The 26,087-nt window shown below is 58.2% G+C and overlaps 1 protein-coding gene across 1 annotated transcript in view; it reads left to right on the top strand.

Annotated features, from left to right (window-relative positions):
- The first annotated feature begins 11,194 nt into the window (after nucleotides 1–11,194).
- The window catches only part of NFIX (nuclear factor I X), a 92,857-nt gene continuing 77,964 nt past the window's right edge, over nucleotides 11,195–26,087 (top strand). Inside the window, exon 1 of the mRNA XM_036032409.1 lies at nucleotides 11,195–11,413. Coding sequence (XP_035888302.1) covers nucleotides 11,387–11,413 — 27 coding nt within the window. The 5' untranslated portion in view covers nucleotides 11,195–11,386. The remainder of the gene's footprint in view (nucleotides 11,414–26,087) is intronic.

The following is a 26,087-nucleotide window of genomic DNA, read 5'->3' as shown; positions in this document are numbered from 1 at the left end:
GTGCCCCCTCCCCAGTTGGGAACAGGGTCTGCAGCGGACCAGGGCAGCCTGGCTTTGGGCGTCTGGAACCAGGGCCCTAGCAGATGGGCCCGTCTGGCACAGACGCAGGGACATGTGGCGCTGTCAGGGTTGCCTCCAAATGCTCCCTGGAGCGCAGGGCGGGGGGCGGCCAAGGCCCCCCTCAGCCCTCTTCCTGCCTCAGGAAGGAAGGCCCCAGGTGAGGGGAGCAGGAGGAGGGGACTCGAGGAAACAGATGGGCCAGTGGGGCGTGGGATCCCATGACCTCTGCCCTCACAGGCCAGCACAGAGGGGTGGGAACAGGCTAGGCGGGCAGCTCCCAAGGCCCTGCTCCAAGGTCCTGGGATGGGATGGGGGGAGGTCATGAGTGGCCCATGGGGCAGGGGTGTACTCTCCCTCCAGGGTGCTGTGCCAAACCTCAGGCAGTGTCCGAATGGGTAGCTCAGCCTTGGCACTGTGGGCACCCCTCTCTCTGGCAGGCATATGAGACACCTTCTTCTACCCCCATCAACTGTGCCCACCTCCTGCCAGCCGGGGAGCCAGCTGGGAACCTTGGTGCCAGGGGGGGCCCGTGTGTCCTTACCCCCCCCCCCGGGCAGTGCCAACCGGCCCCCACCCCCACTCTCCAGGCCCATTAATGGGTGGGTAATGAGTGCTGAGGGAGCAGGGGAGGGGCGGGGATGCAGGTGCCACAGGCGCTGGCACAGGGGCTGCTAATCAGGTTTGCCAACGCCATCTGTCACTGCGTGAGCATCTGGGGCTCAAGGTGACCCTGTCACCCTCAGTTACAATTATGAGTTTGGCATCTGTATTAAAGCCCGCCAGCCGGCCAGGATGGGGAGGGCTGGGGTGGGCATGGGGGTGTGCGGTGAGCCCTGTCCCAGGGGTCCTGTTCCCAGGGGCTGTGTGGCTGCCAAGTTGTGGGGCTTCTCCTCGCCTAGGGGAGTTTGTGTGTGTGTGTGTGTGTGTGTGTGTGTGCCCATCAGCCTGCACAATTCTGTGAGCATGTCTGGATACAGGGTTGGGAATCTGGGTGTTTCTGTGTCTCTGAGTATGGTGGTCATGTGTCTGAATTTGATGGGATGGCTGGGGGCAGGCAGCTCCGAGGTCATGTGGACACAAAAGACGTGTGTCTGCACTCTGGGAGAGGAGCAATGGCAGGTCCAGGTGTCTTTGGGTGATAGGGTCAGGGGGTATGTGTATTGCTGTGTGTATGCCTCTGAGCATGTGGTGCTGTGCGTCTGATGGTCACAGGCTATCTATTTGGGCGTGTGGGGCCCTATGAGAGACTGTTGAAGTGTGGGTGCATGCATGTGTGTTAACGCAGACGGGCGGCAGCTGGGAGAGGCTCTGCGTGGTCACTGCAGGGCGTCTCTCCTGCCCCTTTAGTCTGCTCCTGCCCTCACCAACGGCTGCTGTCCTGTTTTAATCATCTGGGGGCTCTGGGAAGGCAAGGGGCTGGCTCTGAGGGGGATTCTGGGCTCCGGGTTCTTGGATCTGGATTCTAGGTCTTCAATTCTAAATTCTGAAGACAGGATCTATACTTTAGGGTTCTGGATTTTGGACATTTAGATTCTGGGTCCCCAGTTCTTGTATCTGGATTATAGATCTTGGTATCCAGGAATCTAGATTCGGATTCTGGATTCTGGGATTTGGAATCTAGCTAACCGACCCTGGCTTCCAGTATCTGGGGCTCTGGGTGCTGAGCCTGGGCCTGTCCTCTCTGCCCTTCCATTCAGGTTGGGCCACTGGGCTCCCTTCCTAACTCCCACCTCCCTCCTCCGCCCCCACCGGGTGGGTGCAGAGACCACAAACGGCCACCAGGGGACACCCTTGGTCCAGATTTGGGCCCAGCTGACCGAGGCAGGAGTTGTGGACCACCCTGGCCTGGTTTGACCCAGCCCTTTGAGGAGGAAGGAGGCGGTGCTTCACCTCCCTCCCCTTCCCTTCCCATCGGGGCCTGTGACTGATGTCTGTCAAACATGGACAACTGGACCCAGCATCCCTATAGACCACTGAGTCTGGGCCAGGGGCCAAGGTGCCAAGTCGTTGAGTCAAATGCAGCAAAGAGCGTGTGTGTCATGGGACGGTGTTGATGGGCGGGCAGGTGTGAGAGTGCACCGTATGTCTGGGGTGGCCACATATGGCAGTGTTTTGTGGAGTGTGAACCTGTGTGGTGTGTGGCCATGTGTGACTGTGACCACATGTCTGGCAGGGTCCTCATGTGACAGTACATCTATGGGGCTGTATCTATACCTGTGGCCCTCTGGTATAAAATAGAAGTCCCTGTCATATGGGTGTGTCCAGCTGAACATGCCTGTATCACTGGATGTCTGTAGGTGTATCTGTAGATGTCACTGGGTCCACAAGGGTGTCTTGGAGTTTCTGGGACAGTGTCCCCAAGACTAGGTCCCTGTGTCGACTATGTCTTGTCAGTGGGTGTGTGAAGATGTGCAGGACAGAGGTGTGCCTTCTCAGAGTATCATACTGGGGGCTGCATGTTGTCCAAAGGGGAGTGGAAGAAGGATGGAGGTAGGTGGGACCAGAGACACTCGGTGTACTTCTTCCATTCCTTTCCTGGTACCTCTGACCCTCCATCTTGCTGAGTTTTGTATGGCTGGGCCTCTTCCTATCTCTCAGTATCTCTGACTTTGTCTCCGGGTCCTGGTCCTCTGCCTAGTCCCATTGCCAAGTAAGTGAAGGCACAGGCTTCGTGGTTGTTGGCTGGCTGGTCCTGCCCTATCTCCCATCCCACCCTTCGTCTTCCATCTCAATTCCCGCCTCTGTCTTTCCTCGGTTCTGTCCCTCTGTCCGTGCTTCCTCATTGGTGCATTTCTCTTCATCTAACAGGTCTCTCTCATTTCTCTCTCTTCCTCTTGGCTTTTAAGTGCCTTTCTTTCTCCATCTACAACTCTGTCGCTCCCATCTCTCGTCCCTCCCTCTGTCGTCTCTCTCCATCTTTGTCTCTCCCTATCTCTGTCTCTCCCAGTCTCTGCTGGCTCGTGTGGGTCAGGGTGGGTCCGGGACAGCTAGGCCCGGGCGCCTCCGCAAACAATGCCCCATTCACGCGGCCCTTCGGCGCCATGGCAACGCGCCCGCCCCGTCCTCCCCGCCCGGGCCGCGCGTGCCAAGAGGATGCCATGGTTACGTCAAGCGCGTGCCCGCTCCGCCCGCCGCCTCCCCGCGCGCTCTTGGAGTAGCCAGGCCAGCAGGGGGCGCCCGGCTGCAGCCTATGTCTTGAGTCAGAAGGGGCATCCTCCTTCATGGGGCCTTCATCCCCTCATGGCCTGTTTCCCCTTCTGTAAACCGTCAAGGATGGGCAGAATAAGATTGTAGTGTGTGTGTGTGAGATGGTGAGTGAAGGTGCTCTTTAGGGTGTTTGAGTGTGAGGACATCTGAGAGTCAGTGGGGCTGTGTGGCTGTGTGCGAATTTGTGGGTCAGTGTTTGCATACAGGGGTGGCGGTGTTTTATGAGAAGTAGTTGGTTCTAGCCTTGCCCACGTTGGTCGGAGCATCCTCCCAATATGTCAGTGTATGCCAGCATTGTGCGTTCCATCCCCAGTCAAGGTCAAGGAACATGCGGAAATCAACCAAATGAATGCATGAGTGGGTGGAACAAGGAGTCGATGTTTTTTCTTTCAGATCAATAAATTTTTTTAAGTAGTTGGTTCCATTTTGGGGGTGACCGTATGCCTGTGTGCATGGAAGTGTGTGTGTATGTATATGTTCATGCCTATGTATAATGATGCGTGTAGCTTGGGTATGATGGTGTATGTATGTTTGTGGTCATGTGCCCTGACGTTTGTGTGCTCCTGTGTTTGCATGCCTGGGATGTGTATGTGTGTGATTGTGTGCTTGTGAGTTCATGTGACTGTGTGTCCGTGTTTGCATGGCTGAGGGGTGGGTGTTGGAGAGACAGAGAGAGAGAGATGGTGTCTATGGTTTGGGTGTGCTTGTGTGTTTGTGATTGTGAGTTTATTTGATTGTGTGCTTATGTGTGCATGCATAGGGTATGTGTATGTAGTTGTGAGCTTTTGTAGCTACTGTTTGTGTGGGGTTCTTACAAACTCGGGTGTGCTTATGTGTAGGACTCAGAGTAGGTTCTGAGGACTGCTGGGGCCTGGCTGAGCCCCCCCTCACTTGAAGCCCTCCTGGCACAGAAGGGGGTGCCCAGCTGCCTGGGACCTCCAACTCCCCACAGGTTCAGGAGAGCCCCATCTGATGAATATTCATGAGGTGGGGGCTGGCACCCACTGCTGACAGCTGCATGTCCATTAGCCGCTTCCCCAACCCTGCTGCTCTCCATGTACCAACTGCAGCAGGGAGGGGGGTGTCAGCATGGGCCTGTCCCCGTCTCTACAACTGGGGGCTGGGGGTGTCCTAGTGACTATTGTGGGGGCCATGTTAGCATGCCTGGCTGCCTGTTGGGACAGCTAAGGGGCTGTCTCAATGTTGTGACAGGCACCAGGGAGAGCGCCTGTTGTGACAGGATGTACTTGGAGTGGTGGTGTGGCTGTCACCCATTGTTTCTCTGTAGCTCTGTCCGGGGACTATGGGCGGTGTGTGGCCGTGTGAGGTGTGTGCCTGTCATCTGCAACAGTGATACCCTGAGCATGTGTCATCAGAGTATCTTGGGGCAGTTCTGCAGGGGCCTCACCTGCTGGCTCTCTGCTTTGTGACACCATGACAGTGAGGGTGTGTTGTGTAATTGGAGGGACTAGTTTGGCTCAAACATTGATCTGGGGATAGCTGTGTGCCACACCATGTGGATGAAGCGATCAGATCTGCTTCCTCTCCATGTGTCTGAGCGGAGCAGTGGCTCTGTGTGGCAGCACGGCCAGCGCAGCTGCAGGGGCACCGGGATGGAATATGTCAGTGTGCCTCTGCTGATCAGTGTGATACCGGTACAGTGTGAGGGTCAGAGTGTCAGGTTAACTGTGAAGATGTGTGAGACTGTGTGGAAGAAGGAGTGTGGTGACCGGAATTGTAGGGGGTATAACAGTATTTCTGTGGATGACAGCATAGCTAAGGATGTGACGGTGTTACTGGCTGAAGGTGTGAGTGTGGTTCTGTGTGTGGTTGAAGGTGTGACGGCATGGCTGTGCATAACAGCATGTATAACAGTGTGGCTGTATGTGACAGTGTGACAGAAGATAAGACAGAGTGGCTGTGTGCGTGGCTGTGTGATCAATAGGGTGACAATGACACTATGTGTGTGACAGTGAGCATGTGTGCTGACATGAGCCATGGGTCTGTAACTGCCCCACCCCCACCCCCAGGCCACACAGGGAGTCCAACTACATGACCGCAGCCTCAGCTGTGTCGCCCGTACAGCCTTGCCATCCTACTCTCCCGCCAGAGTGAGGCCTTGTAGCATGGGATTGGCAGCTGCCTTTCTTGGAGGCGCACTTCAGCCTTAGACAGGGAGACCTGGAGATCCAGCCGTGGGGGCAAGGCTTTGCCCCTCTGTCTTCCCTGTGCAGCTTGGGTTTGGGGATTGGCCTCCACATGCAGTGGAGTTGGGGTGGCAAAAGTCTACTCGGGACTGGGGGACTCCATCCTGAGCCCTGGCGTGTGGCTGGGTGGTCCCTGAGGCTTAGCTGGTGACATGGGGCAGCTGGCTCACCCCCCAATATGCACTCCCTGGAATGGCTGGGCAGTGGCAGCGTACAGAGGCCCCATTCAGGAGCCAGGGCCAGGTTTCCAGGGTGGGTGGGGTGGGTCTCCTGCTTGCTGCAAATGAAACGTTTCCCCAATTTCTTCCCTATGCCTCCAGATGAGCGCCAGCCACCAGAGGCCTTGCTGCTCTCCTGCCCTCTGCCCTGGCGAGGCTGTGCCCCCGGGGGGAACATGGGAGTGTGTGCCTGTGGGGCCTTGAGTGCAGCTGCTGGCTGGCATGTGTCCTCAGTTGTGATTCAGGGATGCTTGCCTGTGCCTTTGCGTGTCACGTGACCAACTGTGTGTGGCTGTGACCCTGAGTGATTTGCATGTCCACATGTATGTGTATTGCCTGTACAACCTTATACAACTTGATGTGTGCCACACCTATGGAGGATTTTGAAGGCACCTGTGAGTGCGACCCAGTGCGTCTGTCCTACATGAGATTTTGTGTCCCTATGTGGCTGTGTGTGGCCTTGTGTGTATCTGTGTAACTAGTCTCAGTGTGGGATTCTAGGAGTCCATGTAACTGTCTGGGCGTATCTGGGTGTGTCTTTGTGAGTCAGTGTATATCTGAGTCTCTGGGAGGGTCTATGTGGTGGTGGGGGTCTTAGTGTGTGACTGGTGTGCTATTGGGGTCACTCTGTGTGTGGCCCTGGGAAGGTCTATGCAGCTGTGTGTGTCTGTGTGCTGCTCTAGAAAGGTGTGAGACAGCATCTTTGGGTGATCCAGTGTCTCTGTGTGGTTATGGCATTTTATTTGACGCCCCAGAGGAGGAGGAAAATGTACGTGTGTCTTTGTGATTTTGTACGTGTGTGATGTGGCCTGGGGTGCCTGGCTGCATGTGCCTTTCGAGTGGGGACTGTAACTCCTTGGGCTCAGATCCCACTGGGGGTTGTCAGCCCCGGGTTGGGGCAGGGAGAGCAAGGCTAGGACCCCAGACCTGGGCACAGACCATACTTCCAATCTGGTCAGGGAAGGCACTGGGTCCCCTTGGGGAGTGGTGACCCTAGTCTTGCTGGGAGGGCCCTGGAGCACCTGACTCCCCATCACCACCACTCCTCTGACAGTACCCACAGCCTGGCTCTTCACTTATCCTATGTGCCAGATGTTTGCTGCCTCCCCCAGGACATCTGCCCAGCTGACCTGGGGCCCAGCAACACCTGACCCCCACCTTCAATGGCCAAGAACATGGCTTCCAGAGCCCAGATATTTCAGTGACCACCCGCACCCCCAGCATCCTGGCCAGGTGGTACCATAGGCCTGGTTCTCGCTCCTCCTCCCACTTCCACCCCCCACACACCTGCACTGGAAGAACACACCTGCTGTCAGCCGCAGCCAGGTGGGCAGCCCTGCATGAAGGAATGTGGGGGATTCCAGCTGTGGCATCCCAGCTGTGCCCAGCCCTCTGGCAGTGTCCCTTCCCCCGTGATTTCTCAAGGGCCAGGTGTGCCCCAAGACCTGGGCTCTGGGGAGGAGGGAATGGGGTGCATGGGTATCCTGCAGCACAGCCTCCTGGCGAAAATTCTCCCCGAAGGCAGCTGTGGAGGGAGGAGCAGAGCAGATGTGTGAAAGGGTGTGTTGTGGGTATGGAAGGGGTCTTTGGGTATGGAGAGAATTCTGAGTGCAGACATGTGCATGAACATGGGCAAGTATTTGTTTATGTGAACATGGATGGATGTGGTGTGTGAGCATGTGAGGAAGAGTATGTGTGTGTTGTAGTGTGAAACTGCGTGTGGAGGAAAGAATGGGTGTGGTGTATGAGAGAGAATGAGTGTTCTCTGTGTGTATTGGATATTGTATATCTATGTGTGTGTCTGAATAGAAGACCAGGTGTTGTGTGTGTGTGTCTGAATGGAAGAACGGTGTTGTGTGTGTCTGTGAATAGAGGGTTGACTACTGTGTGGGGAGGTGTGAAGGAAGGAAGGATTGGGTGTGTATGTATGTGTGAGAGTGGAGTGTGGTGTGAGTGTGTGTATATGAATTGGGAATGGGATTCAGGTTCAAGCAGAGCCCAGATTGGGGGCCGATGTGGGATTGGGAGGGTGAGGGGGTGGGCAGACCACAGCCCCCGGGTCTGTGGAGGTTGATGGACAGGGCTGGGAGGCTAGGAAGGCAGGTGGGGTGAGAAGGGGCCCAAGGCGAGGGGCTTTGGAGCGATGTGCCCCCCCTCATGGCCATTTGCAGAGGGCCAAGGAAGGTCCAATCTGGCTTGAGGTTCCCCTAAGCCCCCAGACACATTATAGTCCCAGACGTCCCATACCCCTCCACCATTTCTTCCCACTCCCCAGACTTCTCCCACTGGTCCCCCTCAAGCCCCCTACCAGCCCACACTGATCCAGTGTCCCCTTCACACAGGCCCGGCAACCACCCCAGACCCGTCCTCGGCCTCTTCCCCTAGCCATCTAACTCCCCTCCTGGTGCTCCAAACCTTTTCCGGGCCCACATAGCCTCAGCACCTTCCCCCAGACATTCCAGCCTCTCTTGAGCCTTCTCAAAGCCGCCCCCACCCCTCCCTGCCCTTTTATACCCGTCCCCTGCCTTTTCCTGCTCTCTTCCCTCCCGCCCCATTCCCCAACACATCCCCTAACTGCTCCTTTCCGGAAACATCCAGGTTACCATCCCCCCTTAATCCCCAAACCACTTTCCTTGTCCCCTTTCTGAAGCCCCTCACAGTCTCCAGTTCCCTCTCTGCACCCCTCCCCTGTCCCCCATGTAGCCCCGCCCTTTCCCCCTTTGAGCCCCCTGCAGCCCATCCCCTGTACCCCTCCCCCTCCCCCTCCTCCTGCAGCGGCTGCAGCAGCGACGGCCCTGAAACTTTAAACGGTGTTAAAAGTTTCTGTTTACGAGAAGCCCTTGAATTTTTAAGGACGTATCAATTCCATCCGCCAAGGCCTTGCATCAGCGGCGCAGCGGGGGAGGCTGGGTCAGAACTCGGGATCCCAGGAAAGAGCCCCCCAAACACGGACTGACAGACACACAGTGCTCAGACACACCCGCAGGCACACAGAGACCCCCCTTCCTGACACACACGTGCACGCACAGCCCAAGTCGCACACACGGCACCAGCACCGCCTGTCAGACTCAGACTGACATCTCTGACAGACAGAGAGCCGCCCTTCCTGACAGGCGCTCTCCTACGCACACACAGACCCTCGTCACTGCCCAGACCCACGGGGCTCGCCCCACGGAGAGACCCTCCAGTAATCCACAGTCGTTTCCTGCCACACGATCCCTGAATGCAGACAGACCCACTAGGACCACCCACACTTACTTGCCCACTTGGTCACATGCACTCCAGGACACACAGAGACGCACCTCTCTGCCACACACACAGAGGTTTGTCACACACACTGACACTTTCTGACAGAAAGACCCTCAGAACTAAAGCACACGCAGCGATCAGCTTTGTGCATTGAAACACACATGTCCCCCCTGGTGCCCCCATCACCAGAACTTCCTGTCAAACCCAGACCCCGCTGCACTTGACTCCCACTAGAATGTCAGCCTCCCTGGGACTGGTCTTTTGTCTTGGTCCCCACTATGTCCCCAACGCTCAGCACAGGGCCTGACAGATGCTCACCCTCTCTGACTCACAGACACCTCCCAGGCACACAGCCAGACCCATGTCACCACTGCACAACGCTGGTCCACACAGAGGGCTCCTGGATGTCCACTGGTTGATGTCTCTTTTCCTCCAGAGGACACCCAGACCCACCCAGACATCTGAGGACACAACTATAGCCACCCTGCCTCAATGGTCACACGTGACTGGGAGCATTCCCCGAGGGACATTTTTACACACATGCACACACACCCTTGTGCCCCCACACAGCCGGCCCTGCGCACACACACACACACACACATACACACACACACACACCTGGGCACCAACACCCCTCTAACAGACAATGCATAGCTGAGTATTGCCACAGCTTCTTGGCCCGGGAGGGCAAGAAGGTGCTGTCTGCACCTGGCAGCAGGAGGGAGCTTTGTCTCAGCAAGAGCTGCCTGGGGGTTGCGGCACCACTTCCCCACCCACCACAGGGGTCACCCAAGGGCTCCCCATGCCCCGATGCCAGGGCCCTCAGCACCATCTCTCCCCCAGGTCCTTTCTGTTCTGGAAATGGGGGGCAGGGGCCTGCATGAGGGACTGGAGCCTCACGGGGGGTGTGTGTTCATATACCTGAGGCCTTCATGCCCCCTTCTGCCCCTGTGGAATGGGCCACACAGCCCCTGCGAGATCGGTTCGTGTCCATGATCTGAGCCAAGTGTGAGTGTGTGCTGTGTGTGTGGAAGGAGCTGGGGTGCATTTGTGGCATCTGTGTGCAGGGTTGGGCGATTCTTTGAGGGACATTGCCAGGGGACTGGGTATCAAGATTGTTAGCATGCTGGAGGCTCAGGGTACATCTGGGCATCAGGTGTGTGTTGTGTGTGTGTTGTAAATGTCACTTTGTAGCAATGACACTTTGTATTTCTTCTCTCTGTAACAGGGTCAGTGCGGTCCTGGTGCTGTCTGGCCTGCACGTCCAGGTGTCGTCCAGGTGTCTGACAGTGTGTATTTGTGTGATGGTGTGCATCTCCCTTTTGTCAGTGTCATTTTGCGTACCTGGGTGTGTCCTCTGTATTGTCACAACTACCAAGATATTTTGGCGTGGCTTTGTGTTCATGCTATGTGTGTCCATGTATAGGAGTTGAGCGTCTGGGGCATGGCAAGGTGTGGCTGTGTGATCATGCCTGCATCAGTGTGTCAGCATGAATCCAAACCTGTCAGCAGGCCCTGATGTGTGTATGTATGTGTGTGTGTGTGAGGCCCATGTTGGCGTGTATCTGTCTGTATCTGGGTGTCTAAACATGGCTTCTTGTTGTAATGCGTGTGTGCCAGTACCATCGTGTGATGGGGGGGGGCCTGTGTGCCTGTCAGTGTGTGGGTCCTGGGTTGGATTCCTAATCTTGGTGTGTGTGTGCTCGCGCGTGTGGATGGTGCACCCGGGCGTGTGTGCATGCTGTGTGTTCGTAGGTGTCTGCGTGTGCTTTGTTGTCTGAACGTGGAACGTGTGGTAATGCGTTCTGTACGTGACATGTGCGGTGGGGTCCGAGACCGGTGGTGTGTCAGCGGGTGTCTGCGTTGGAACGCGGGCCAGCACGTGTCGGGGTGGCCGTGGCGGTGTGCGCCCCCGCGAGTGTGTGTGTGTGCATGTGTGTGCGCTTGTGTGTGCGTGCGTGTATGTGTGTGTGTGTGTGTGTGTGTGTGCGCGCGCGCCGGCCGCCGCTCCCCGCCCGCCCGCCCCTCCCCGCGCCCCTCCTCCCGCCCGCCCGCCCGCCAGCTCCCTCTCCCCGGAGTGCGCCGCTTCCAAACTTTGTCTAAACTTTCACTTTCACAGCGCAGCGGCGGCGGCGGCGGCGGCGGCGGGCGAGGGTGACCGGCCGAGCGGCGGCGGCATGGAGTAGACGCGCAGCGGCGGCGGCGGCGGACGCGAGAGGCAGCGGCGAGCGCGGCGGCGACGGCGGCGGCGGCCCCGGAGCCGGCGGGGCCGAGCCTGCGAACGGCGAGCGCGGAGCGGCGCCGGGCCGAGCGCGGGGCCGTGGGCCGGGCGGGCGCCGCGCGGCGGAGGCCGGAGTAGCCGAGCCGGAGCCCGAGCTCGGCCACCGCCTGCCGGGCCTCCCCTCGCCGCGGCCGGCCGCCGCGCTCTCGCCCGGGCGCCCAGCTATGTACTCCCCGTACTGCCTCACCCAGGTACCGGCCGCCGCCCCGCGCGACCGGGGAGGGAAGCGGGCGCAGGAGGCCGGCCGGCAGCGCAGGCGGGCAGGCGGGCGGGCGAGCGGAGGGGGCGCGCGGCGGCTGGGGGAGTGAGCCCGCGGGCGGCGGAGGGGTGCAAGCCGTGTTGTGGGGAGTCCGGGCACGCGTGCGGGCGCCACTGTGCGCGTGCGAACCTGGCCACCGACAGATCCTTGTTGGGGTCTTCGGGGGTAGCCAGCTGCGTGCGTGGCGCTGCCCTGGATCGGGAGTGCGTGTGAGTGTGTGTGCGTGCGCGCGCGCTCGGCTGGGGTGCGGTGGGCAACGGGACTCCCGCCGACCTGTGGGCGACTGTGGTGGCACCTGAACAGCGTGGCCTCTGGCAGTGTTTGAAGGGGTGAAAGAGCGGCAGGGGGTGGTCCCGCGGGCGCGGATTAGGGACTGGGTCCGGTGGTGATCTCAGGGGCGGGCGCAGCCTTTCGAGAAGGTGGCAGCAGCCGGCATGCGTGGCAGCGGCCCCTGTGTTGGGCCGGGGTGCCCGGGGCGGGTCGAGCGGTCCGGGCGTCTCCCCAAAGTCTTTGTTCAGGCTTCACATGGGAGCGGGGTTAAGAAAATGGCGGGGCTCCCAAATTTCGGAGGGGCAGGGGAAGGGAGGAGAGGGAGGGATGGGCCCGCTGCCAGCCGGGGCCGCGCCTCTGCACCGACCCTGGACGCCGCCGTCGCCGCCGGCCCCCCTCCAAACTTTTCTCGGCACAAACTTTCCGGCCCCCGCTTCCCGGGCTGCCGCGCGGTGAACAGGCGGGCCGGGGGAATACCGTCCCGCCACCCAGAGGCGAGAGGGCGGGAGGCAGCCCTGGACGCCGCCGACAGTGCTGCGAACACGCCGTCGGGCCAACGGCGGGCAGAACAGTGCCGACCTTGACGCGTTGCAGAGCGCATCCCGCCTCCAGCGAAGTTCCCTGAGCCGGGCTCCGCTCCGCGGAGGCAAAGGCTCCGGGGATGCCTGCACTGCTACCCTACGCTCCGCAGTCGGTGGCCCTAGGCTCGGGAGGGCACAGGAGGAGCTGACCAGAGTCCCACAACAGCCTCGGCAGCGCTGCCTGCAGGGCCAGGCCTACACTGGTAACAATGACTCCGCAGATGGTGCACCTGGGGGCTGCTCAGCGGTGCCTACCAGCAGGACCTGCGTGTGTGGAGAATCTCTAGACCAGGCCTGGGGTCCCGATTGTCCCCTCTACAGGTCTGAGTCTTGCTAGCCGTGAGCCAAGTGTGCCCACTGTTGGGAGTGGGAGTCCACGTGAACATGGCGCTGTGTGGGTCTGGTGTGTAGTGCAGGGCAAGAGGGTATGTGTGGAATGGGTGTCAGCCATGGCCATGCCACTCTCTTGTATCAGCAGATGCAAGTATGTGCGTGCCTCGATCTTGTGGTCTGCGTGTGGCCCCTGGGGGTTGGCCGTAGGCAGGCCTGTGTGGCATGGACGTGTGTGGGGGCGCCGAGGGAGCAGGTTTTCCTGTACAGGTGTGAGTATGTGTCGGTGAGGTACACATTCATCACACGTGTGTATCTCGATGTGCATGCAGGTGTGAGTGGGCATTCTGACCATTGTGGCAGCATGGGAACCTCCACATCTGCGCCTTATCTTGGGCTTCCCACTCGACGATCCTGCCCACCTAGGTGGGTCTGAGCCGTGGCCGCCTTTGGGGCTATGTGTGGATGGCCTGCATGGCTGGTGTCTAGGGACTAGTGGGACCAAGACCCCACACCCCAGTAGTTCCTTGCCCACCTGCTGCCAGTCCAGCTGCTTGGCCTGCCCCCTGTGGCTCGGGTGAGATTCTGGGCCCTCAGATTTCGCAGTACCTTGGGAAAGAATTGCCAGCAGATCCACCGGGACAAGTCCAGGAAGACGGCTGGGGCAGCCCCCAGACTCAGGGTAACCACCAGGGCTTGACTCTGTGACACTCCAGAAGGGAGCCAGAGCGCTGCCCCGTCACAGGCCCAGGCTGAGAGCGTGCCAGGGTGGCTGGGGGGCACAGCAGTCACAGTCTGGGCGGGCGGCTGCTCTCCATGGGTCAGCGGAGTCTGCCCCTCTTGAGAGCTACATCTCTTGGATTCAGAGCTCTGTTTTTATAAATTTTTCTGCTTCCATAGTTTGCCTTGCCAGACTGTTTCTGTCTCTCTCTCTCTCTGTCTCTCTCTCTGTCTCTGTCCTTCTCTACCGTCGACTGTCCCCATCTCCCCCTGTCTGTCTCTGATTCTGGCCCCATCTCTGCTCCCCTCCACCCCACATCTCGGACTCTCTGCCTCTCTCTGGCCTCCATCTCTCTCTCTCTCTCTCTCCCTTTTTTTCAAACCAGAATTGGCTTCGATTTTAAAGTCAATAAATGATTGAGCAGGAACGAGCTTGGAGCAGCGGGGCCCTGGCAGGGAAAGGCACTGTGGGCGAGGGGGAAGGATGGGGGGGAAATCTCCTTCTGGAAAAAGCATCGAAATCCAGGGCGGCTGGGCGGGGTGCTTGCTGGAGCTGCTTGAGCCCACTAGAGCCGCAGACCTGAGTCCTCAGTAGGGGGAAGCGGATGGATGGGACTCCCCCTCCAAATAAACTGAGATGCACACCAGAATGCGGTCACACACATGTACACTGCCGCTACTGCCAAGAAGGGGACATAAATGACATGCTCACATTGATGTCCAGACACATGGCCATTGGCAAACATACAGACATGGGAGATGGTGGACCTGTGTTCCCTCCCCGCCCAACACACATGTAAACACACACATTCCTCAAAATGGAACGTGTGTATTGATGTCGACTTACAGACACACGGCCATACCCAGACACAGGCTGACTCAAGTGTTTGTTCACCCCCACACTTGCTCACACAGACGCAAGATGGATGGATGGATGGATGGACATACAGATTTTCGCAATGCTGTTGGCTCACCCAGGTGTATACACAGACATGCACATACCCTCAGACATACATGCTTGCCGGCATTTCCTGCCACATAGTCACACGAGCAGCAGAATGTTTATGTGCCCCTGTTTCTGTGAAGCCGTGCTCACAGTCATTCTAGGGGAGGGCTATGGGCTGGGGCCTCCCTGATGCACCCCCGCAGCTTTCTCCCTGGGTCTCCGTGGACACCTTTCTGTCCCTGTGATGCTGTTGCTTCCCGTGCTGCACCCACATGGAGCCTCCTTTTTATGGCACATTTTCTCTCCAGCTCTGGCCCTGCCTGCTTCATGCCCACGGCCAGGGTGGGAGGTGTGTGCATCATGGGCTGGGATGTGGCAGGGCACTTGGGCCTGCGTTGGGCTCCGTTAGATGTTTTGAGGCTGGGTCAAGCTCGGAGCTGAGGGCTATGCTGGGTTAATGGGGAGCAGGGTGCTCCCCTCTTCCTGGGGGCTGGAGTCAGGGGTCCTGGCCCAGCTAGGAATGTCTTGTGTGGCCTCAAGGGCTCTCGGATGGAAGATGTGGAAGCAGAGGTTGAGAGCTGTACTTTGCCATAAGACAATGCAGGATTTGAATGCCAGCACTGTATCTTCTAATCCTGTGACCTGAAGCGCAGGATTTTCCTGGTCTGTAAACTGGGCAATAATTGTGCCTAACATTCAGGCTGTGATTAGGCTCGGGCTCGTAGGTGGCATGTGCTCAAGAAACAATGACTTGTGGTCATTTGGTTACCATGATTAGACCACGCCAGGCCTTCCAAACTGAGGAAAATTTGCTTCAGTGGAGTTGAGGCAAGGTTGAACACCTCTCAAACATAGAAATCTAAGTGAACTACCTGGAGGAGGAAGCAAGAGAAGAGTTTGGAAGGAGGGAGGCCCATTCATGGCCTAGCAGTTTTCCTTCTGTTGGGGTCCTGTACGCCAAGCAGAGGGTAGTGGTGGTACAAGGCAAGGATGGTGGGGGATCAGGGGGTAGGTGGAGAGAGACAAGGCCTGTGGGGACCAGGTGCCTTTCTTGGGGGCTCTAGTAGCCTTGGTCTTTTCCCTAATCTAGGTCCTGATAGCACCCAGGCCCGCTTTGGGTCTGGTTTCTGGGACCTTGTGCGGAGTGTGCAGGAGTGTGTATGCACACGAATGTGAATGGGGCAAAGAGCCCGGAGATGAGGGTGGGTCCTGATGGTGGCTTCAGGGATACCTGCATGGCTCCAAAGCCATTTCTGCATTTGTAGCGGGCCCTTGTCACCGGCATACATCGTGGGGACAAGATGCATGTGTGGGGCCATGTGTGAGTGCTCCTCAGGGTCCAGTGGGCGTCGTGGGTGTGAGCAGGGGTGGTGGGCAGACATGGCTGTGGCTAAGTCCCCCTGGCACTCCGTGCCTGACTGCTGGCCTTCACATCCAGCCCACTGGGAGCCCAGCCTTTTATCTGCTTGGTCCCCATCCTCTGCTCTCGAAGCATGAAGAATCTGGGGTCTTGCACTTTCCTCCTGCTAGGCCAAGACAGGAGGAGTCAGGGATGTCTGTGCTTCCTTGTGATATAATGCCAAAAGCAGGGCTTCAGCTGGGTCGGGGGGAGCGGTGCCTTTCCTTTCCTGCCTGAAAGGTCCGGTTGTGGAGGCGAAGGGACAGGGGGCCGGCTGTGAGTGGCTATCTGGGTTCTCCCAGATTTGAGCATGTTCATCAGCATCTTGGGCCTGAGAGCCACCATTTTCTCGTGAATGGCTATGTGTCTGTGTAGGTCCCTTTCCAATGTCCCTGTGCCTCCAGGTGTTTGTCACTGGGTGCTGCTTGTCTGAGGGTCACCCCAAACTCTGTCTCTGTGTGTTTGGGTGACAGAGGTGTGTGTCACTGTGCGTGTCAGGTGCCTCATATGGTCTTTGTATCATGTATCATGGTGCCACTGTGTGGTGTGTCCCTGGACAACTCATTGTGCCGGCTGGGTGTCCAACCACCCCACGAGGGGGTGTATCCCTGTGCCTTACCATGCATGTCGACCCATCTGTGTGGGCCTGTGTGGCTCACGTGTGGATGTGTGTGCCTACGAGTATTGCCCCCACAGCCCTGTGCATCCTGGGCTTGTCCCTGTGACCATCAGTGCGTGTTCTCACCACACGAGTGCCTCTCCCTGGCCTTTCTCGGCCTCTCAACATAGTGTGAAATGCCCACTGTGGTGGCCAGGGCAGCAGCTGGGAGCACGCCGGCCTTTCCATGGCTTCCCAGGAGGTTGGGCAGCCGTGGTGGCCCTGCTGTGGGCCCCGCCCGTGCCCCTGGCCCGGCATGGACAGAAGCCCGTTGTGTGGCGAGGTGCGGGTGTGTGTTTGGGCCGCCCACAGGCCTCCCTCTGTCTGTTGGTGTGCATTGATCTTGGCTTCTGCCTGTGTCCGTCCTGGCCTGGCCAGCTGGGGTGTCCAGCTGTCTCTCAGGCCTGAGCCCACCACCCCCATAGCCAGGTCTGTCCTGGGCCCCACACCCCAGGCTGTCCCTCCAAGGCTCCAAGAGCATGGATTTGGAAACTGAGGCCCCCCTTTCTTCCCCCTCTCTCTTTCCTCCCTCTCTCCTCCCCTCCTCCTGCTCCCTCTCTCCCGCTCTCTCTCTCCTCCTGCCAAACGCTTCTTGGCTCTGTCTGAATATCTCTCCTCCTCGATTTTTGGCTCCAGCTCTGGGCGCGCTCACTAAAAGAAGAAGGGCTAGCTCCCCCTCTCCCTGCCGCCCCTTGCTGCTTCCCCCCTTTGAAGAGCCCCTCTGAGGGTGGGAGTGGCTGTGTGCAGGGACCTGGGCCCTCCTGAGTGGGCTTGGTCAAGGTTGCACAGGTCTGGCAGGTGAGGGGGCTGGGGGGACCAGGCCTGGCAGCCTGAGGGTGCCGCGGCCGGGGTGACTGTGCGGCCTGGCTGGACAGGCAAACAGGCATGTGGGGAGGGGTCGGGGGGCACGGAGCTGGGGTGTCTGGCTTCTGGTGGGGCTGGCAGGCCTCTGTGAGGCGCAGCTGTGCCCAGAACTCTGAGCTGCGTTTGCCACCACTACTGATGTGGCTGCGCCAGCCAGGGAGGGGGAGGCGGGTGGCGGGCACTGCGGCGCTTTGTAGCCAATCGGAAGGCAGGGTTGCACTAGGGAGCTCTCCCCCCACTGGGCTTCACCCTGAAGGGAGCTGGGGGTGGTGACCAGCAGCGGGCAGGGGACAGTGCCACCACCACCACCGAGGACTCTGCCCCCTTTGGCTGACAGTCTGGTGCCAGCCTTCCTAGCACAGATCGGGCAAAGGATGTGCGGGGGTCTGTCCCCACCAGGATTAGAGGGAGCCGAGCCAGAGGCAGGGGCAGCGCAGAGGCACACCCCACCTCCTTGGCCTCAGGAGGCAGCAGTAGCTAGGGGTAGGGGCCAAATCATCCAGGAGGGTCTGTCTAAATATGGCCTTTGGTCAAATTGCCTTGGGCTTTATTTCAGGTCCATCTTACACCAAGTCACGCTCTCTCACCGGCACACACAGGCACAAAGAACCGTGCTGTCACACGCAGGCACAGCACACCCTTGCACAGCACACCTCCCTGAATCAGGCACACACAGACACGGGCGTCCCCACATAAAGGTGCTCCTCTTCGAACACAGACACCTAGAGACACCTGCCACACCTGAGCATGTCGGTGCAGGAGCATACCTAGGGGCGCAGACCCGCAGGCACACATGGCCACACAATAGCATGCCGTGAGACACACAGCACAGACACACTCACTGCCACTGTCAGATGCAGAGGAGTGTGCAGCCCCACATTCAGTGAGAAGCACATGGCACGAGCGTGCAGCAACGCTGTTAGACCCCCCTGAAACACACACAGCAGCTCTGGTCCGCCCCACCCCCACCAGACACACAGGAGCCCACGCATACATGCACGCAGCAACACACTCTGAGGCGCGCAGAGAGACGCACACACTTGGCAGTGTCTGGAGACATTTTTGGTTGTCTCCAGACACTTGGAGGGGGTTTTGCGCACTGGCACCTAGTGGGTGGAGGCCAGGGCTGCTGCTCAACACCTCGAGGTGCCCAGGACGCCCCGCCACAGAGAGTGATCCGGCCCCAGATGTTGGCCGTGCTGAAGTGGGGAAAGTCGGCCCTGCTCTGTCGTCAGACACACAGTGATGCACACACGGACAGAGCTAACCCCGACACCCATCACACACACATAGGAGGCCAGCTGACATAGAGTCTCACACAGTCTTGCTCGCCAGGACCCAGGTCCAGGCACAAACGGTGTGGTGTGTACACAGCCCTGTGTTGCCCCAGCACACAGGGACGAGGGTCACACTCACACACAGGTTCACACCTGGGCCACATCTGGCCTTGCTAGGAAATGGTGCCTGAAAGGTGAGACATGCCCTCCTCACAGCTCCTGTCGGCCTGTGCGCCCCTGGCTCTTTCTGAGCAGCAGATTCAACCAGCCCGACCTCTCCTGGTAGAATTTGAAGCTCTGAATCCCTGCACTGGTTTGTCGAAACCTGGGAGGCCACATGTCATCCTGATGAAGACACTGCGGCCTCTGGCCTCAGCAGTGGGGTCAGCGGCAGGCCCAGTGGCCAGGGGCCCTGCTCTCACCGTCCTGTTCCTGGCAGCTGGGGGAACAGTTCGGGGTGGGAGCGAGGCTAACTCGAGACTTGTACTCAACAGGACTGACTGTCTAACTGATCCTGTGGCCTCTGACTCTGGACAAAGAGTGAAGGAAGATGGCTGGCAGAATTGTACAGGGAGGAAGCCTGTAGGATAATAACAAAATGAGTGTTTATCCTAAAAACCCGAGTGACCATTGAAGGGTGCTGTGTGCTCACCCTGTCTGCTGTCCCCCGTGCTAAGAGTGCCCTTCCACGGGAAGGTGAGCTGGGCCTGTGGGTGTTCCTGTGGGCGTCTGACAGTATGTTAGGGCAGGGGTTCTCCACTTTGGCACTTTTGACATTTGGAACATTTGCACATCGTTAGGCGAGTCTGACCCCTAAGCCATCTTCCTGGGTTTGAAACCTGGCTTTGCTTCTCACTGGCTGTGGGACCTTGGACAAATTACTGAACCCATCTGAGCCTCGGTTTCTTCTCTCACAGGGTTGTGGTAAGAATTAGAGAAGTTTGTTTACAGAAAAGTGCTTTAAAAACAGTGCTTTATGTAACGTAAGTGCTTGATTTTATAGATGACAAACGGTCAGAGAAGAGGCATCCAGTGCCAGGGTCGAGGGCTAGGAGGTGGTACAGCCTGGGCCCCTTCTCTGATCACCACCATCCTATCTCCCACTGATGAGAAAGAAATGCAGCTTATTCTCTAGCCTTTAAATCTCTGGTCCTGTGTGCCCCCATTGGAGCTGCCCCAGCTGTCAGACCTTGAACCCTCCTTACTGCTCTGACGTTTAGGCCTTCTGTCCCGCTCTCAGAATGAGAGTGCATGATCATCTTATCCCCTCTGTACCCCCACTGACCAGGCTTGTCTTCACCCCTGCGGGGCCCAACACCCTGTCCCACACTTTGCTGGGCACCCAGCGGAGTGCATGCGCTGGGGGTGCAGCCAGGGGCCTGTGCATTCCTTCGGCAAATATTTACCAAGCACCTCCTAGGTGTCAGGCTCTGTTCTGGGCCCTGGGGGCTCAGTAGGGAGCAAAATCAGCCAAGGTGGGAGGGGAGACAGTGAACCCGATAAACAAGAGATGGTCCAGTACTCGAGACAGCAATACATGTGTGGGGAAGAGAAAGCAGGACCTGAGGACGTGCTAGGCAGTTGCAGTTTTAGCAGAGGTGGTCTGTGAGGCTGGCTTTCAATTCAACATTGCTCTGCCACAGCTCAAGCACAGGCCCTTTTTCCTCTCAGAGGAGCAGTCTGGAGGTGAAGGGTATGTGGCCTAGCACGATCGGTCCATCATCTGTCCAGAATGCGTGGCCTGTTTCTGCGGCAGCATGACGCCACCCGTTCTCCACACTGTGGATAGAACCTACGCTGCCTGCCCAGCACTTAGGGACAAGATGGCTGGGGCCTCTCCCGTGCAGAAACTGGGCCTCGACGGGCACCGGGCGTTCTCAGTCCTGCCACTCCGAGCTTGGGGGTGGGGCAGGGGCAGCTGGTGGCCTAGAGTGGCACTTCCACCTGGGCCCCTCGATTTAGCTCCCTCGGGGCGGGCTGGTTTATTTTTACCGAAGCCTGTCACCCTGGCAGTGCCAGGCGGCGCCATCTTTGTAGGGTCTTGGGGACCTGCCCACAGCTTGAGGAGATCTGGCTTTGTCCGCTGGACCCTGGATTCCTGCTTGGCCCCCATCTTTCTCCAACCCCAAAGCTCCAGGCGTGAGGTCTCTGGACTGGGGCTGGTGGGGTCAGCATTGCCGGCTGGCAACAACCATGCCCAGGCTGGTGGCATTTGGTTTGGCGCCCTGCCTGCCTGCCACCCCCACCCCATGCCCGGGCAGAGCCGAGCGGCTGCTGCTGCCAGTCTCCATTTCGAAGCTTGGGTGGGGGTTGGGGAGTGCTGGGTGCTTCCTGGCCCCTGCCTGTCCCATGCCACCTGGGGCTTGTCCCCCATGCCCGATCACTGGAAGGGCCCGGGGCTGCTTTTTCCATTGCCCCTTTGCAGCCGGGAGCTTGGTGACGATGCCTGCCTGGCTTCCATCTTCTTGCTTGCTTCCTCCCTCCCTCTCTTTCTTTGTAATGGCTCACCATTTTGGCATCTCCTCCCCTGCCCCCTCCCATAAGTACCAACTCCATTTCCAAACCTTCCGCCATTGCTATTGCTGGCTCTCCAGCCTTCTCTGCTGCCTGGGAGTGAGAGCTTGGGAGCCAGGCATGTGGGCACCAGGGGTTCTGGGTACTGTATGTGTGTGTCTGGAGGGGGACACATGCTCCAAGCCAGTCCGTACCACCCACCCTGAGGTTGGCAGAGGGGGTTGCAGAAAAGGGGTAGCAGAGAAAGGGTGGACCCTCCCATTTCTGATAGGCTCTGGGGGCCCGGTGTCAGTCTCTGGGCCCCCAGGAGGCCAGGGTGGGCATTTCTGCTCGAGCCCAGGACCTGGGCCTCCAAAGGGAGGCTACATTGGTGGGATGTCCCAACCCCTTCTCCTTCAAGTTCCTTCCAAGGCTTCAAGATTCCTGCTCCCCTCCCTAGAGCTAAGGTGGGAAACCAAGCCCCATATTGGGCACTTGTGCCCCAGAGGGCCAAGGGACTTCGGAGGAACCGGTTTACTGCCCCCCCCCCCCACCCCAGCCCACTGCCTGCGCCTCTCTCGGCACTAAACAAAGTTTGCTAAGTAACTTCAAATGTTATTTGAGGACGGCCTGGCCTCAGCCCAAGACGGCCCTGTGGAAACTTGCTTTTCGCTGCCGAGCCTGCAAGTATCAAAGACACACTTTCGGGGGGGGGGGGGGTGCTTGATGCCTCTCCTCTCTTAGCGGCAGGAGCTGGCCCTAAACGGACACACAGACACACAGAGGCCCGCTCTGACAGAGGGACACACACATCATGCTGTGGCTTGCACACCAGGCACACAACAGCTGCGGACCAGAGCACATACCCTAACACACACAGCACACACATTGGCACACCAAGGGGAAGGCGGGTTTCCTAGGGTGCTGCCCCTGGCCCATGGGCTTTGGGATTTTTCCAGCTGGTGAGGTTTCTCAGAGCCTGGAGACCTATATTCTTAGGTCTCCTGGGCACGAGTGGGTGCTCAGAAGGCTCCCTTCCCTCTCCCAGCCTTAGTTTCTCTAGTTGTAGAAGGAAGTGGGCCCGAGTGGTGCACAAAGTAGAATTCCACATTGATTAGGACAGCAGTTTTCAACCTTTTCCATTTTGTGGCACACAAAAACTAATTACTAAAATTCTTCAGCACACCAAAAAGTGTGTATTTTTGCCAACCTGACAAAAATATGTATACTTTTGATTCTCATAGCAGACAGCTATTGTATTGTCTGTTGTCATTTTTTAAATTTGACAGTCTCAGGGAAAAGAGGTCAGCGCCCGTGACTAAATAGTCAGGTGTTGCATGCTTTGAAAATTCTTGTGGTGCACCGGTTGAAAATCTCTGGGTTAGGAGAGTGCGTGGGTTCTCTCCTCCCTCTGCCAGGACTGACTTGTGGAGCACGTCCCTGAGCTTTTCCAGGTGCTGAGTGTGGGGCCTGCACAAGCAGGGCCCCCAGTGTCTGCCCACGTGGCTGCCGGTCCCCACCTCGCTGCCCTGATGTGCATCCACCCCACCGGAGGCCCTGACCTCAAACAGCTCTGGCTTCTCCAGAGCGCTCAGTGAAATGTCTGGTTTCCTTGCCTTCTCTCCCCAGGCTTCTCTTGCTTTCCCAAATCCCTCCTTTTCCTGATCTCACTAGCCCTGCCTAGGTCTGGAGCTCAGGGAAAGTGTGGGAAACAGGCTCGGGGTGTGCCCCTCCCCGAAGCCAGCCAGGCCTGGGGTCCATCATGCCCAGAGGTCACTGATGACCCTCCTGGGATCCCACAAACCCAGGCTGAAGCTGTGGGTGGGCACCTGAGCTGACACAGTGGGTGAAGGTGAAGCTGTATCGTAGGGTCCCTAACCTGTCACCATCGGAGGTTTGCAAGCAGGTAGGGTCCCGCTGAACACAGTGGAAAGGCCAAGGCCCCACAGGACATTGGACTGCCCCCTACCAGCCCCCAAGAACCTCCGTCTCACTGTCAGCCAGACCTTCACCAAAATAGGTTTGTGGGGGTCCCCCGGCCCAGCCCCACACTCTGCCTCATCTCCACTCACAGTCGGTACTCGCAACACCCCACCACCCGCAGTCTGTCATACAGTGACAGCCTGTCACAGGCATTGCCGCACACCGGCACAATCTGTCGTCCACGCACAGTCTCACACACAACCTGTCACACACACGCGCACACACACAGCGGCACAGTTGCACACACAGCCAGCCTCACATGATCACACCAAGCGTCACAGCTTGTCAGAGCCATAGACTCCTCACAATAAAAATAACAGCTACCAACTCCAGAGCAATTATGCCAGGGCAGCAGGCGGGTGCACGAGACCTCCTGCATCCATCCCAATACGAGGCAGGTATGAGTAACCCGTTTTACAGATGAGGAACAGAGGCCATGGGGTCAAGTGCCAAGGTCTTGGGGCTGGAACTGGGATGGCAGGAATTACTCAGTCAGGCCCCCAGGGGCAAGCAAGATTCAAACAGGTCATCCTGCTTTTCAACCTACTCCTATCCACCTGAGGCTCCCTCGCCTGACCTTCCCCATGGGAATTCCCTTCCCATTCTCCAGATTGGAAAGACTGAGGTTCTAAGCAGCCCAGCCAAGAAATGTGGGTAGGGGCCTCAAACCACCTAACTTAGGCTGAGGAAATTTGAGCCATGCCCTCCACCCCAAATGTTACTTGGCTCCTTATAGCCCGCAGTGGCTGCAGCCTGTGCAGTCTTGTGAGATTCCATGTGTCAGAGCCCATTGGCTTGGGGCTAGGGTCCTGGAACGCAGAGAAGTTCTGGGTTTTCAAAAGCTCTGTCCCTGTCCATAGGGGGTGGGGGTAGGTGGAGGGGGACTAGTAGCCATGGGCTGCCAGGCAGGTCTTAAGTCCCAAGCCAGGGTCTGAGCCTGGAGCCTCCTGGCTCTGCACCCCTATTCCCCAAGCCTACTCCCCAGGGCCCTCCGCATTCCAGGGTGCTTCCTCCTCCTCCTCTGATGTCCGCCTTCCCTCACTTTTTCCTTCTTTGTTCCACCTCTGCCTGCTCCCCGGGGCTTCCCCCATTAGAGCCGCCTGGGCCAAAACCAACACGGTTCCAATGATATCCACCTATCGGCTGAGGAGCTGAACGGCAGGCCCTGCCCCCTGGCCCGCTCGGGCTAGATCCGGGCTCAGCCCAGCCACGATGGTGGCTCTGGTGCACGTGGCCACTCCTAGAGCTCGAGCAAGCGCCGCATTGGGCACCCAGCTGCGTGCACACCCATGTCTGACACCCCAGTGGGCACTGGGACATGAGCAAACACATAAGCATGCTCTTGTACAGTGGCTTGGTCAGGGGTTGCCAGCAGACCCGTGGCTGGTGCCCCAGACAGGGACCCCAGGAACTGCCAGCTTATATGCACACCCAGGCCTGACAGCCTAGTGGGAGGGCTGGGGAGCACACATGCCTATAAACACACCCTCGCCTGACATCAGATGGGGGTCCAAGTATAAGCACATGCGTCCACCCTCTCTCCTGCTTGCACCCATTCTGGGTTCAGCACGTGTACTGCCCCCATACCCTCATGGGGGGTCGCAGGCTCAGGTGGGTTGGTGAGGCTGAAAGAACTTCCAGTGCCCACGCATGTGGCTCCAGGCCCACATAGACATGCACCTCCCCAGCCTGCACATGCGTGTGATTCACGTGAGTCGCACACCTGCCAGGCTGCCTTGGGCACCTGGCTCCAAAGCCATATTCAGGTTGTTGGGGAGGAGAGGAAGCCGAGGCCTGATTCCCACTGCCCCCGTTTCCTTTAGAACACCCATTTCCACAAATGCCCTTGGGGTGCAGGTGAGCTATTCCAGAGCTGCCCAGTAGTGCCCCTGAATGTGCTATATTTATATCGGAAATTTATACTTTAGTATATATATTTATATGTAAGAACCTTCCCCCATTTCCGCTTCGTCTGTACTTGGATTTTTACCACCCCCACTCGGCTTTATCTCAGATCTGCAAAACCCATTTCACCCAGCGGGAACATGGGACGAGTGGGGAGTGGCCTTTCCCCTTCCAACTGTGGATGCTCCAAGTTCTTAAAGGCTGGAGACCCTCCCCCACGGAAGGCTGAGCCACACTGAGGAGTTCCACAGCCCTCCCCAAGGCACAATGGCGGGGGTGGGTGCTGGCAGCGATACTTGCTTTTTGGTGTATGTTTGCTGTTGCTGCTTAAATTAATCCTGAGTGACGGTCTACAATTCTCTCCACAAAGAGGCCATTTAATGTCCCCCCCCTTCTAGGGTGGAACTTCCATTTGCACCCCTGAGTACAGCTTGGCAGCTCAGGCTATGAGCTACTAGCCCTTCTGGCCTTCCCCTCAGGTACGCTCTGGGCATGGAGGCCGGCTCCCTGTACACTCCATGGACCTCAGAAAGCAAATGTGGGTGGGTTTTGAAGGGGTGTGAGATATTCTAAAATAGAAGCACATCACTGAGTGGAGGTGGGGGTGTTCCCAGGATGCTCTAGATGGCCCCACTCCCCAACCGTTGCACTTTGATGCCCCGACCTGGCTAAAGAAAGTTAGATGGTCCTCCTGCCTCCCTTCTTGTCCCCTTTAAAGGCTCCAAAGCTTCTCCAGTCTACTTGTGCATCACTTCATGTGCCTGTGCAAACTCTGGCAGAGACGTGCTACCCACGCTCTGTATGCTAGCCCCTACGAGCGCTGGTGGCGGGTGCCCGCTGCCTCTGGGCTTCTTTCACCTCCCGGGTGTTTTTTTGTGGGAGGTATTTCCCAGACTGGCTGCAATTGTCTCAGGCCTGGAGAGGGGCATGGGTGAGTGGGGATCATGGGGAGACCTTTCCTGGGCTCAGGCAGTGGGAGGACTGTGTGCTTCCCCCGTGCAGAGCATGGGCACTGAGGGTCTTTGGTCACTTGCACCTTAAACTACGGGATGGGAGGGAACAGCATGGCCTCAAAGGTGCAGACGGTGGGGGCTTTGGGGCCCTGGTGCACCATGGGCCATAAGCGGGCTCAGCGCAGTCAGGAATGCACGTTGAGAGAGGCAAAAGCGGGGAAGTGACG

Source organism: Phyllostomus discolor, chromosome 8, assembly GCF_004126475.2.
Source record: "Phyllostomus discolor isolate MPI-MPIP mPhyDis1 chromosome 8, mPhyDis1.pri.v3, whole genome shotgun sequence".
NCBI classification, from domain to species: domain Eukaryota; kingdom Metazoa; phylum Chordata; class Mammalia; order Chiroptera; family Phyllostomidae; genus Phyllostomus; species Phyllostomus discolor.
This window is presented reverse-complemented; position numbering and strand designations above follow the sequence as displayed.